The sequence below is a fragment of the Stylophora pistillata genome, chromosome 11 (assembly GCF_964205215.1).
Source record: "Stylophora pistillata chromosome 11, jaStyPist1.2, whole genome shotgun sequence".
NCBI classification, from domain to species: domain Eukaryota; kingdom Metazoa; phylum Cnidaria; class Anthozoa; order Scleractinia; family Pocilloporidae; genus Stylophora; species Stylophora pistillata.
This window is the reverse complement of record NC_142529.1, coordinates 4115949-4130695: the sequence shown is the minus strand read 5'-3', so window position 1 is coordinate 4130695 and position 14747 is coordinate 4115949. Positions and strand designations below refer to the sequence as shown.

At 38.1% G+C, this 14747-nt stretch overlaps 1 protein-coding gene across 9 annotated transcripts in view; it reads left to right on the top strand.

Annotated features, from left to right (window-relative positions):
• Positions 1-14208, top strand: part of LOC111319919 (uncharacterized) — a 150435-nt gene extending 136227 nt beyond the window's left edge. For 7 of the 9 annotated variants that reach the window (XM_088738097.1, XM_088738096.1, XM_088738093.1 and 4 more), the window contains 3 exons: positions 7024-7101; positions 8199-8291; positions 8785-14208. In XM_088738097.1, coding sequence (XP_088594223.1) covers positions 7024-7101; positions 8199-8291; positions 8785-12911 — 4298 coding nt within the window. In that variant the 3' untranslated portion in view covers positions 12912-14208. Of the gene's footprint in view, positions 1-5292; positions 6509-7023; positions 7102-8198; positions 8292-8784 lie in introns of all 9 variants that reach the window. The other 2 variants (XM_088738102.1, XM_088738103.1) reach the window with 2 other exon arrangements.
• The last annotated feature ends 539 nt before the right edge of the window (positions 14209-14747 follow it).

The window sequence follows — 14747 nt, the reverse complement described above, 5'->3', positions numbered from 1 at the left end:
TTGAGTTTTAAAAGTAGGCGCTCATGAGGGACACTGTCGAACGCTTTTGACAGGTTTCTTGTTAAGCACCAGTCATTACTACAGCTTAAAAGTTGTTACACTGTCAATCGGCCTTCCGGGTATCCAAATTGGCTTGGGTTTAGTAGTTGATGTTCCGTCCAAAATGAGACAACTCTTGATTTCACAATCTTCTCTGCCATTTTACTGATGATAGATGTTAGCGAGATTTGGCGATAGTTTTCCTTTTTATATATATATTTTTATATTTTTTATATTTTTGGGCTATTCCACATGAGACATGAAAATTTTACAGATTTTCAAATTCAAAATATGAGAGCCAAAATTACTTTTAATGAAAGCTTGTACATAGTTGTATAAGAATCCAAATCTAGATTGGCAGTAGTGGCCACACCCAGGTTGTGTGATGCCATTGTTTTTGGGGGTTTTTATTAACCGAATAAGCCATTTTACATACCAATATCTAAATTGCTATATCTCAAAGAAATTGATTGCCATGAATCAGATTCTGAGATCTTAACTACCCACGAGGATGAGCCTTTCAATGCCAAAAGAAAAAAATTCTTAAACACTTAATGCCTCAGACGTACAAAGACATAAAAAGTGTTGCAGATGTGACCTTCAGGGTATGATTCAGAGCAACATTTATTTAATTTCTATGTAGGTTCTCAACTGTTTCAGGTCTTATTTATGCTGCTCTTATTGTTAAGTATTATGATAATTTTGACACTCCAGCTTGCTCAAATTTGTCAACTATTTAAGAGCTATCGGGTTGTGGACATGACCGTTGTGGACATGACACATTTGTATAAACCCAGAAAACCTAATAAAATTTTCAAACATGAAAAGATCTGTTGATATTTAATGACAGCAAATGATAATAATAAACATATGATGATATATGTAAGGCTATCACTTTTTTACAATTTTCCAAAAATATATAAATGCCCTTTGACGTACAAAATGACCTAGATCATCAAAGTTTTTATATTTTATTTGTTATTTATTTCCCAATTTACAGATAAAAGCAATAAAAACAGCATTTTTAGTTCAGTGGCATTACTCTGAACATTATTAGTGGGGAATGAAAAGCTCTTTCTCGAACATCCCCAAAATGTCACCTCTGCAACAAATTTTGGTCATGTCCACAACACAACATTTTTATTCTTTATATCATTATATTATTTGTTATTTATTTCCCAATTTACAGATAAAAGTAATAAAAATAGCATTTTTACTTTAGTGGCATATTACTCTGAACGTTATTAGGGGTGAATGAAAAGCTCTTTCCTGAACATCCCCAAAATGTCACATCCACAACTAATTTTGGTCACATCCGCAACACAACATTTTTGTTAATAAATCCATGGTAACAAGTAATGTCTATACTATCTTTTCAGATTTTATGAAGCACAATACTAAATAAATGAATTACTTTTGCATTTAGTTAGTATATGCAGTTTTTTTAAAAGGTTTTCAATTCACAGGAAATTTGAAGTAACCAAAAGCAATTCAAATCAATGGTTGTTTTAGGAGTCATATCCACAACACACTTAGAAAAATTATTTTCTCTGGATCTCTAAGAGATAGTCAAAATGTTTTCTGGCAAAATAAAAAGGTACTTCAGGGGTAATTTTATGACATGACTCATTTCAATTCAAATAGTGTGGATCTGACTTTAGGAGACATTTAATACCCAAATTTTGCCTCTAAATGTCACGTCCGCAACGTGGAATTGACCTTTTATGTTTTTTTTATATTTTTATATTTTGTTCCCTTTTTATAGACTGGAATAACGTGTGCAATTTTCCAGTCGTTGGCTAGTGAGCCGGATTGGAACGACTTGTTAAATAAGTTACAAAGTGACGTAGATAGTTCCAATGCACATTTTTTTAAGGATACGAGGCAATAATTTATCAGGACCTGGGGACTTGTGTATGTTAAGGTTTTTCAGATGTTTTTCCACTTCGCTAGGTGTACGTAATACGTTGCACAACTTTTCATTGAGAACATGATCAAATTCCGGAAGAGACTTTTGTTCTTGTGTAAATACTGATGCAAAATATGTGTTCATATGTTGTGCAATCTCCATCTTTTAGGAACAATAGGTCGTTAGTTCCTTTTCTTATTGAATGCATGTAGTTCCAAAAAGGCTTGGAATTATTCTCTATCTACAATTTATCTGCGAGTGCCTCAAGATGTCTCCATTTGGCTGAGTTGCATTTCTTTTGCAAAGAATTGTTCAAAGTACGATAGGCGACCCAGTGATTTTCATTGTTGGATTTTTTTGCTTTTTTGTAAAGATGTTTCTTTTTCCTGCACAATTTAATTAAATCCTTCGTAATCCATGGAGCGAGGTTTTTTCTTCTATGCCGGTACTTGGGAATACTTTCATTTACCGCTGCAAAATAAAGATCTTTCCATGCTTCCCAGTGAGCATTTATGTCCTGTTGTTCTATTGTAAATTACCAGGGTGAATAACTGAACAAAGATCTTAGATGATTCCAGTCTGCCTTGTTGAATGCATAATTTTCTTTAGTTGAGATCCGTTGTCGGTAGGGGCGAGTGTTTACGATGAATGTTTTTTAATTATGATTGGAGAATGGTTCACCGACTTCCAAGTTATTTATCAGGTGGATGTTAGTCGTTAGTACTAGGTCTAATATGTTGTTCTCACGAGTAGGCTCGTCAACCATTTGATACAAGAAATGGTCTTGAACTATTTCAGACAGGAGGTAGTGATGCTCAGATGATTTAGTAGGATGGTTCGTAGACCAATCAAACTCGCTTAGGTTACGTAAGCATACTTAGGGGTGATGATTGAATTAGTACGGTATCAAAGAGATGTAAGTGTAAGTGTATACACTGAGTTCTTCCAACTTGTCTCTTTTATGTTTTATATTTCGCTTTTCCTGCTTTGTATTAGGCAACAAGCACTACAATTAGCTACCAAAGTAAGTACTCGTATGTTGCTTTTAATTTGTGCAATTAATGCAGGACTGCCCAACTTGCACTTCCATGTATTTTAGACAACTCTCGTGGAAGTCAATCCTTGTTTGCAGTAATACTAAAAATAAAAAAGAATTCACAGATGATCAGTACCCTTGAGTAAAATTTTTTAACAATAAAGAAATTTCAGTGGTTCACCATCACTTAAGTTGAAAACTTACGTCTTGACCTGATGCGAAATGATTGTGAGTCGTCACTGGAATGTATTTGTATTCAATTTATCATCTTCATAGTGTTGTCAGAAACAAACAGTGCTTTTGTTATAAAGATTTCTTAACTTTATAGCCTATTTACAGTCTGCAAATCTCATCTTTCAAGTAATTGACAGAAACAGACTGCTTTTGTAAGAAAGAATTATCAACCTTTAATAATAATAATAACTTAATATAAAAATGGTTTATGAACAGATCCACCAGGTGGCTCTTCCCTGTTAAGATACATCAATTACTATTAAAATAAATCAAATTAAGTTATCCATTACACATTATACAATTAAAAGTAGAAGTAGGATTAACAGAATAGAAATTACAGTAAAACTAACTAATCACTCTGTACTCTATTGCATAAAAAATTCCTTGAAAGTCTTAAAAAAGTTCTGTAATCTTTACAGTTTCTAACAGATTCTGGTAAATTGTCAAATAGCTTTGTTGTGTTATCTTGGAAAGTGCTGTTTTCGTTCGGGACCACAATCTAATTGAATTGCTTGAGCGCAGTTCCTCTTCTCTTATTTATTGGAAGCCATCCGATTTTAAGAACATCGTGAAAGTTCTTAACATAGTGTCCAAAAGAGGCTGCAAATGGTATGGTAGTGTTTTAAAGTCTTCAATAAAAGAAGATTCATCAAAGTTCTTCAAATTTCTGATGAATTTGTGCCTTTAGTTTGGAATCTGGTAACTTTGATGTTAATAGCTGCATAGACAGCGTCATGATTGCTGACTAAAGAACATGGAAGAACATCTGTGTGCAAAATACGTTCTGGAAGGTTGGAGATTAGATGATCGATAAGCACGTTCACCTTGTCTGTGTAACCTCTTAGCTTATTCACAGTCTGTAAATCCGATATTTGAAGTATTTGTTTCTTCTTTTGACTTGATGTATTATTTCAGGCAACCTGACCATAATTGATGGCAACATGACTTTCAGGTGACATGACTTTTGGGCAACTTGACCGGTTATCCTGAAAAGAAATATAAATCTGCATTTTCCCAACACTTGAGTCTCTGTGGCTCTGTGTTTACTGGTCAGAGTGTAGAATATCTCAACATTTCCTCTGTTCCACATGCATGCTCATGACCTAACAAAAGGAATCAAGCTTGCAAAGCCCTTTTGATACACATTTATAATGACAAATTTAGCATTAGCAGTGAATTATCCCTAAGAATTGGTAAGAAGAGCATATATTGTAAGTGTTCTAGTGAGCACCATTTGTTTGGGTAGAGTCTGATGTAACTCATGGCATGACTATCTTATCCCTTATCTAAATGGGAGAACTAAATCTACAAAAACCAGCCATCTTGTTTTATTTTTCTAATCAAAACTTTGTTTCCAGGCTGTTTGCTGGGCAGGTTTTAGTTTGGGCTTGCATTAAAATCCAAAAATCCAAATTTTCTCAATCCAAAATTGGATTGGTTAAAAGTAAGGCAATTCCCTGAATCAGTTTAAAATTATTATTTTGAATGAGGGTTGTCATTAGTAAATGTTTAAACTGACTGGGTGGTCTAATTGAATTATGCTTGCATAAATGTTACAAGGATGGCATATTGCAAAGGAACATGCCTTTCTGGGCATGCTCCCCTGAGAAAATTTGACATTTTAAACTCTCTTGAGATGTGACTTGGGGAACATTGGAAAACCTCTTTTTAGCCAGACATCGATGTTAAAATCAGCTCTAAAATACTTATTTTTTGTCTTTGATCACAATTCACAAAGTAATTAGTTTAAAATCACATGGGTCTAGTTGTTCAAAGTCTGAGTAGCACTACATGTAACCCAGGGTTAAATTTTAATCCTGGTTTATATATTTCTCTGTTCAAAGACCATTTTGGGATAATTTTCCCAATTCTTTATAGAGCACTTAATCATCAAATTGTAGACAAATAGAATTAAACTGAATTTTCTTTTAAAGCTTTCAGATCTGAAATCAATTTTCACACCAACCCACCTTTAAACAACCCCTGTTGAATTTAAAATGTCATTGCCTGGTATCCAACAGTCCTTGAGATTTATCTTTATACATACTTAATACTTTACAAAACTTCCTTTTAGGAATCATCCTTTCTTGGTGTAGCCTCTACATCACAGGAAAGCTCAAGTTTGAGGGCAAGCAAAGTTCTTAGAGTTACTCTATTGGGTAGCGAATGGAGGTCATCAAAAGGAGGCTTGTCAACCATCAACAGGGAGCTTGCAATTCAGTTAGCAAAACTTCCCAATGTTGATGTCAGTGTGTATCTTCCGAGATGTAGTGAGGAGGACAGGAGAGCTGCCAGGAGCCATAATGTTCACCTGATTGAAGCCCAAGAATTGCCGGGTCATGATCAGCCAACTGATTGGTTGGTTTCTTTACCTAAAGGCCATCATCCACACTGCGTCATAGGACATGGGGTCCCTCTGGGTCGACAGGTACAAGTCATTCAAAAGCAGCAACCTTGCAAGTGGATCCAGGTAGTTCACACAGCTCCAGAAGAACTTGGAATGTTCAAAAGTTATGAGGAAGCCATTTTCAGAGGTGAGAAGAAACATCATGCAGAAGTAAAACTTTGTGAATTGGCTGATGGGGTTGTTGCAATTGGACCAAAGCTGGCAGATGCTTACTCTCGCTACCTTCGCTCCAGTAAGAAAGATCAGCAAGTTTTTAATCTCACCCCAAGTATTTTTACTGAGTTTTCTCATGTTGAACAGGCCTCAAAAGAAGGGAAGAACTTTTGTGTTCTACTTTTTGGGCGTGGTGACCATGAAGATTTCGAGCTAAAAGGATATGATATCGCAGTGGAAGCAATCGCTCAATTGAAAGACAAGTCATACCAGCTGAAGTTTGTTGGCGCACCAAAAGGAAAAGAGGAAAAAGTGGCAAGCAGGTTGGTTGAGTACGGTATTTCCCGTAGCCAACTAACTGTTCGCTGCTTCAAAGAAGATCGAGAACAGCTTGGCAGTTTATTCTATGAGGCTGATCTGGCAATCATGCCTTCAAGAACCGAAGGGTTTGGTCTGACGGGGCTGGAAGCCTTATCTGCTGGTCTACCTGTTCTTATCAGTGGTAACTCTGGACTTGGACAAGCACTGGAAGAAGTTCCTTCTGGTTCCTATTGTGTAATTAACTCAGAGGATCCTAAAGAATGGGCCAATGCTATCAAAGTCATTCGTCAGAAAAAAAGGAAGGTGCGACTTGAAGAAGCCTCTTTACTTCGAAAAGAGTATGCAGCAAAGTACAGCTGGCAGAGACAGTGTGAAAGTCTTGTTAAGAAAATGGTGAATCTTGTATTTGGTGAGAGCTGTTTTATGTTTCTTCTTTGACCCATTTTTTTATTCTATCATAGTGTGATTGATGCAAGTACAACAGTGACATCTTCACGTGTACTTCAGGTCATTGCCTAAGATGTACTCTTGTTTGTGTGATCAGTTACTGTACATTTACCATCTGCTCTTAAATCCTGTTGGAAATATTGATAGTTATTATGAAGTCAGGTAAGAGAGGTTCTTGATAAAGTATTCTACATGTACACTACAGATACCAGTACTTGTATGATCAGGAAAAATAAAGTTTCCTCCTCAATTTATCAGTGAATAATTAGTAGCTGAATGTAGAGAAGGCCGGATCAGATTTCTTAGTATTGAGTATTGCTTGTAGCATGCCATTGTTTCTCAAAGTTGTATTTTTGCATGTGGAACATTTACATGCACCTTATTTGAAGTTTTTCATGTGGTTGTCTTTATGAAAATTATAACATCTTTTTCTTTCTGAAATTTATACTGTGTTATTCTTTCTGTTCATACATGTAGTTGATCCTGTCACTTTACAGTCCTCGGCAGGATTCAAAGAAAATGAATCCTCAACCAGCAGAGCAGTTCAACGCAAAGGTAGACAACTTCCTCTTTCTAGATAGCTTATTGCACTCCTTTAAACGGGAGCAGGATGACGGGGATGCCAAATAGATTGAGAAAGAATTTATTTTTTGAGTGAAAGGTTTAAGTGATAACGATAAGCTCACAGTGCGTATTATGAATTGGTGCATGTGACACAAGAAACTTTCACAAAACTTTTAGACTAAATGACTCTTGAGGTGATTTTAGCACTTGTTAAGTCGGTCACAAATATACAAATGAGAAATATTTAATTACAATAATAGTAATAGAAGTCTTTATTAAGCACTGTAAACAACAAAAGTGTTTAGTTACAATGATATGAACTTAAGCAGATATAAAACTAATTAACTAACTAGATAACTAAATGACCAACTAACAAGAAAACAAACATTTGTACTTGCCTACTTAGCCTTAAAAAAATATCTCAGTGCTATTGGCAGGATCGATGTTGAATTCTTGAAAACAATGATTTTGTTTGAGTTGAGTTTTTACAAAAAAAGTTAGGATGAGGAAAATTCTTGATAAGCTTTCTGTATTATTTCTGCAAGCAGTTAGCCAACTGTCAGTGTTGATACGAGCTATTTTTCTCAATGGGATGTATGGTTTTCTGTCAAAATGGCTCTAAATTACTAGAAAAATTAAATTTCTTTGCCGTCTTATTATTACAGGACTATATGTATTACTGATGGCCTTTAATGATTTTACATATTGTAAATAGCAAAGAATGTTTTTTTTTTCTATCTGTGAATAACGTCCATTTAATGAGAGATTACTTGATTTATGGATAAGTTTAATATTTATTTAAAAGAGCTGACATGTGTTTGGAAATGGGTGTGTAAATTATACAATGATGCAAGTTGTTCTTGGTATTCCAGTTTTTTCATAATTCATTACTGCATTGTGCGTAATCAGAAAAGTGTTGTTTGAGTGAAATAATTTGTCATTGAGGGGCATAAAGAGATTCATGAAATAAATTCCTCAGGAAACGAACAGAAATAGAAGTTACTCAAATATTAATACTTTAGGTAATAGTAATTAACCATGTTTTACAACCTTAGATGGTTAAGTGCGGTTACACTTTTCTTTTCTAGATGCCGTAATAAACAAGTCCAGGCAAGCTTCAAACAAAGAGGTTAAACGGAGTTCGTCCTCTGTTGCCACTCAATCTGTGAAACGCCGTAAAGGTAAATTTCATCTTAATTCGTAAAACGCCAGTGGTTGGAAATCCAGCGCTTTTTCAAAACTTTCTCCTATTTTTTGCTACTAAAGAACAGCTGTATGAAGCCTTCATGAATCAAGCCTTCTGTCATCTTTGAAGGAGCCATCAGCTCTCTTGCCATTTTTGTTTCGGCAGTACTTAAAATTTCACTGTGTGCAATTGACTTTGTACACCATGCCTGACTTCTAGCGGTCAGGTTCGTCTCGCTTCTTGGGGCGTGGAAAAAGGCTGTTGACTATCTGTTGTGGTTTGTGGGCTACTTAGATCTTTTGTTGTTTCAAAATGCGACTTATTTTCTCAGAAACACCCTGTACATACGGCACCACGACAAAGCCATTGAAGTTGGTCTGGGCGGGTTGTTTAAATAACACTCTCTCACGGTTCATTTTTAAACGATTAACGTCAATGTTTGATTGTATACATGTGCCTTCAAGAACGAAGTATGTTATTTTTTTCAGGTTCTGAGCATTGTCTAGTTGAGAAACACCTTCGAGATGAATACATCCGACGTTCCAATGTAAAACCACTGCTTTGGGACAGCGATATCCAACTACCTATTGATGACGTTTACACCAGGTTGCAAATCAAATGGAGAAGGAAAGCTTATTTTCAGCTAACGGAGAAGGAGGTTCACATGTATGAAATTTTCAGGCCTGCTAAAGAGGGTGAAAAGGGCGCCAAAATGGTACTTGTAGAAGGAAACCCCGGGATTGGGAAGACTACATTTTGTCTTAAAATTGCCAGAGATTGGGCTAAAAAGTCAGTACCAGTCAAGTTTCATTTCCCCGTGTTTCAGTTGTTGTTCCTTCTGAAATGCTGTGACATTCACAAAGATACCGAGGACATAGTACAAGCTATTGATGAGCAACTTCTGAATGATGACATGAAAAATAGGGAAGATTTTTTGGATTACATCAGAGATGGCAAAAATCAGGACAAGATTCTTTTAATCCTTGATGGCCTTGATGAGTTACCAGAAGCATCGGAAAAGGTTATTGATAGGCTCTTTAAAAGAAAAATTTTCTCACGGTGTTTCATTTTGGCCACCTCACGCGAAGAAAAGGGAATCTATGTCCGGCGGCGCTATGACTTTGATACACTTTTGCAGATTAAAGGGTTTACTTCAGAGGACGCTACAGATTACATCAGGAATCATTTTAAAATCGTCGATCCACAAAATGTGTCAAAAGGCGAGAGGCTCATTCAAGCTGTTGAAGAAAATACTTACCTAGATGCGTTAAGGAACAATCCGTTGAATCTCCTTCTCTTGTGCGTTGTTTTTGAAGACTTTGAAGGGGAACTTCCATCGAATTGCACAAAGCTTTATCAGATTATTTTTCGATGCTTGCTAAGGCGATATTGCTCCCGAAATGGCCTGAACGTTCATCAGAATGCTGACAAAGCCCTAGAGAATCAATTTAAAGAGTCCATACTTGTACTTGGGGAGCTAGCGTGGAATTGTCTTCTAGAAGACCGCCGTTCGTTTTCGGAAGAGGAACTGGACAAGCTAGAACATTCGAGGACCCGTGTGAGAAGATTTCCAGCAATCAAATTGGGCCTTGTTTTCATGGAAGCCAGTTCAAGGCTATGTCATGAGCCAAGGCATCAGTGTCATTTTCTTCACAAAACGTTTCAAGAGTTTTTAGCTGCCTTCTACCTAGCAAACGAGCTCTTGACGAACCAACCAAACCCTACTTTAGGCAAGAAGGATGTTTGTGAAAAATACAGACAAGTATTTTTTTTTGTAGCTGGCATATTGGGTATGGAAGGAACGGTGTTTTTCAAACAGATAGGAACGATTCTGAGAGGACACTGGAACTGGCGTTTTCCTGATGAAGACTCTAAGTTCTTACTTGACCTTTTAGAAGAGAGTGGTGCTGCTGATCATTTTGGCAAAGTTGTCTGCCCTCTTATTTCATTACCAATTAATTTTCAAGGGGGTAAGGAAGAGCGGTCTTGCCTGAGGTTGATACGATATGCTTATGAAGGCGCCATGCTTGAAGGTGATTCAACACCAGTGCTAACCACACTTAGCCTGTGTAATGTACAGTCTTTTAATAGAGACGATGTGCATAATTTCCATCGAATTCTCGAAGACAGTCAAACTCTCACAGAGCTTGTCATTTATAAAATCGAGAACATGTCCCATGATATTGCAGATCTGTTCGCTGAGAGTGTGTCGTCAAGCACTTCATTAAGAAAAGTCACGCTGAAACTGTTGGACATGAGTACTGAGAGGTGCACCTACAATGCTAGTGCCTTGTTATCGGCTTTTTCACAATTGAACTGTGTTGCGCTTGAATTCTTTTGTATTCTAAACAACACTGTTGCAGAAGCTGTAAAAGTGTTATTAAAAACATCACTAAGATCTCTCGTGCTTACTGTTTATGGGGATCTGGATGACTGTTTAGTGTCGTCAGTTAGTGAAGGACTTGCAGAAGAAACCGGGCTGGAGTCTCTTAGTCTTGTTGTTCATGGAAAACTCAGCAACCCTGGAATTGTAGCACTGCAGAATGGTGTTCTACGAAATAGAACTTTGCACTCTTTAGAGTTACAGGTGTATGGAGAAATCCCAGAAGCGTGGATGACAGCTGTTGCTACCCTACTGGCAGCCAATAAGTCATGGAAGTCTCTTATTATTCATCCAAGTGTATGCGGGAAAATCAAACATGAAGAAAGTTTGCTGCTCTTTCCGATTCTAGGTGATGCCCCGGTAGAGAAGTCGTTAACCGTGAACGTCTGTGGGGAACTGAGTGTTGACAGCTTTAAAGCCCTTGGAGGTTTTTTCATGAAAAGTTCGCCATTATCTGGTCTCCAATTGAATATCCGAGGTAAAGTATGCAACGACGTTGTGGATTGTCTGATAGACTATTTTCTGGTGGCTAACAATTCACTTTCCTCACACAGTATTATTAACCTTTGCGGTGAAATCACAAGCTACGGAGGAACTGCTCTTGAAAGATTAGTTAAAGAGGGTCAAAAGTATGCTATTTCGGTCTACGTGGATGATTTAAGTGAAGACAGCTTTTCACGAGGTTTTGATACATCCGGTAATTTTTCTTCAGTGTCGGCCTCGTTTTTAGTTGACGGAAAGGCTACCAATCGCGATGAAGTCTTTAACCTATTAAGCTCTGCATCTTTAAGGACACTCAATCTCACAGTCAACCACGCTAATGAGTCAGGAGAATGGGCTTTGGGTGTGGGTAATGGCTTGGCGAACAGCAGATCATTAACTACATTCAGTCTCACAGTTATCAATCACGCTGACCAGTGGGGAAACTGGGCCGACGGTGTGGGTGAGGGCTTGGCGAAAAGCAGATCATTAACTACATTCAGTCTCACAGTTATCAATCACGCTGACGAGATGGGAAACTGGGCCAACGGTGTGGGTGAGGGCTTGGCGAAAAGCAGATCATTAACTACATTCAGTCTCACAGTTATCAATCACGCTGACGAGATGGGAAACTGGGCCGACGGTGTAGGTGAGGGCTTGGCGAAAAGCAGATCATTAACTACATTCAGTCTCACAGTTATCGATGACGCTGACGAGATAGGATGCTGGTCCACAGATGTTATTGAGGGCTTGGCGAAGAGCAGATCATTAACTACATTCAGTCTCACAGTTATCAATCACGCTGACGAGATGGGAGACTGGGCCATTGGTGTGGGTGAGGGCTTGGCGAAGAGCAGATCATTAACTACATTCAGTCTTACAGTTATCAATCACGCTGACAAGATGGGAGACTGGGCCATTGGTGTGCATGAGGGCTTGGCGAAGAGCAGATCATTAACTACATTCAGTCTCACAGTTATCAATCACGCTGACGAGATGGGAGACTGGGGCATTGGTGTGGGTGAGGGCTTGGCGAAGAGCAGATCATTAACTACATTCAGTCTCACAGTTATCAATCACGCTGACGAGATGGGAGACTGGGGCATTAGTGTGGGTGAGGTCTTGGCGAAGAGCAGATCATTAACTACATTCAGTCTCACAGTTATCAATCACGCTGACGAGATGGGAGACTGGTCCATTGGTGTGGGTCAGGGCTTGGCGAAGAGCAGATCATTAGCTACATTCAGTCTCACAGTTATCAATCACGCTGACGAGATGGGAGACTGGGGCATTAGTGTGGGTGAGGTCTTGGCGAAGAGCAGATCATTAACTACATTCAGTCTCACAGTTATCAATCACGCTGACGAGATGGGAGACTGGGCCATTGGTGTGGGTGAGGGCTTGGCGAAGAGCAGATCATTAACTACATTCAGTCTCACAGTTATCAATCACGCTGACGAGATGGGAGACTGGGCCAACGATGTGGGTGAGGGCTTGGCGAAAAGCAGATCATTAACTACATTCAGTCTCACAGTTATCAATCACGCTGACGAGATGGGAGACTGGGCCAACGATGTGGGTGAGGGCTTGGCGAAAAGCAGATCATTAACTACATTCAGTCTCACAGTTATCAATCACTCAGGTGAAACAGGACACTGGGCGAACGATTTAAACAAAGGATTGGCTAAGAACCGTTCCTTAACAACGATAAATGTAGCATTCAACTTGTGCGGTGAGGACAGAATTTTCTAGAATGTTTGGCCAGTCTCCATCCTTTGTATCTTTTTCCTTTCGGTTAAGTGTTTGGATGGAACTTGGATGAACTACAAAGTAGGATAAGGACGTAGTAGAATAGAAACAACCATTTCTAAATTTATTTCATTTGTCGGGAGAGGATGTTTGGTTACTAAAATATTTTGGTGGAAGCAAGAATCCAAATGGTTAACGTACTTTTCGAATCCTTTTTTTATATCAATGTTTTTCAAGTTAAATGTATTTGTTGGTACATCAGTGAATAGGGTTTCTTTTAGTTGGTGTTGAAACTTAATATGGAGTTATTGGTGCTAGTTTTACTCTTCGCACAGTCTTTGCCTGGAGTTAATTAATAGATGAAATCTATTTATTTATTTCGGTTAGAAAGGCAGAACAAAATTTTTTTGGTAAACATGAATTAGAAACACCGCCATCTGGCGCAAGGAGCACGTATTATATTGGTTAGAAACGCACTCGTGGTGATGCGCGGAAACTAGCAGGATGCCTACACAAGGAGAGCGGAGAAATGAAACCTAAGTTGCCGAACATTGTAATTTTACACGACTATGCAAGTTATCAAACAACAACAAACATATGAAACATATGTGTGAACTGCGGTTATGAGACGTATATGAGAACGATTCTTCGCAGTAAAGCACTATTTGAGCAATAGTGAAAATCAGACCTGAAAAAAATTTCAGGCCTGTACGGGATTCGAACCACTGACCTCTGCGATACTAGTGCAGCGCTCTACCAATTGAGCTAACAAGCCAACTGGGAGCAGGCCATCAAATTAATTCTGGCCTGCTCCCAGTTGGCTTGTTAGCTCAATTGGTAGAGCGCTGCACTAGTATCGCAGAGGTCAGTGGTTCGAATCCCGTACAGGCCTGAAATTTTTTTCAGGTCTGATTTTCACTATTGCTCAAATAGTGCTTTACTGCGAAGAATCGTTCTCATATACGTCTCATAACCGCAGTTCACACATATGTTTCATATGTTTGTTGTTGTTTGATTTATCATCTACGGGTTTATATCGAATTAATTTGATGGCCTGCTCCCAGTTGGCTTGTTAGCTCAATTGGTAGAGCGCTGCACTAGTATCGCAGAGGTCAGTGGTTCGAATCCCGTACAGGCCTGAAATTTTTTTCAGGTCTGATTTTCACTATTGCTCAAATAGTGCTTTACTGCGAAGAATCGTTCTCATATACGTATGCAAGTTATGTTTCAGTGATCTTTTTTACTCTTGTGAACGGTTTCTAAGATGAGGGTATTAAAGGCATTTCAAGCAACAAGTCTACATATGGATATAGTGTATTAAATTTTCCGTGAAGTTTATAAATTTTTTTTTCTGATCCTAAAAATTGTTTATCCCGCCTATTTCTTGACCCAAACGACATATTCGTAATAGGCACGTCTCAAGAATGGCAACTGAGATTTGAAATATACCTAAGAACGACAAAAAAGGAATTTCCAAGGTATATAATCCAAATGGTAATGACTGGAAATTTCAAGGCAATGAAAACTTATTTTATACGAGAAATACCACTTGAACTGGGCAAATTAGCGAGCTTTCAACGAGCGTGTTTACGTCTGGGATGATTGACTCTCGAAACACTTGATGTCTGTCTCTTTTTCTCTGTAAGAACACCTGGCCCGGCGAAAGTTTGAGAAACAACAATTAAATTCAGGGTGCTCCTCTTCCTTGGTACTATACGAGAGCGACATAGTGGAAAGAAAAGATTGGAACTGAAAATTGTAGTGACACTTAAACGATGTTAAATGCTGGAGACAAATGTCGGCCATTTGCGGTTTTTATCTCTTTCTGTGTCACTATTG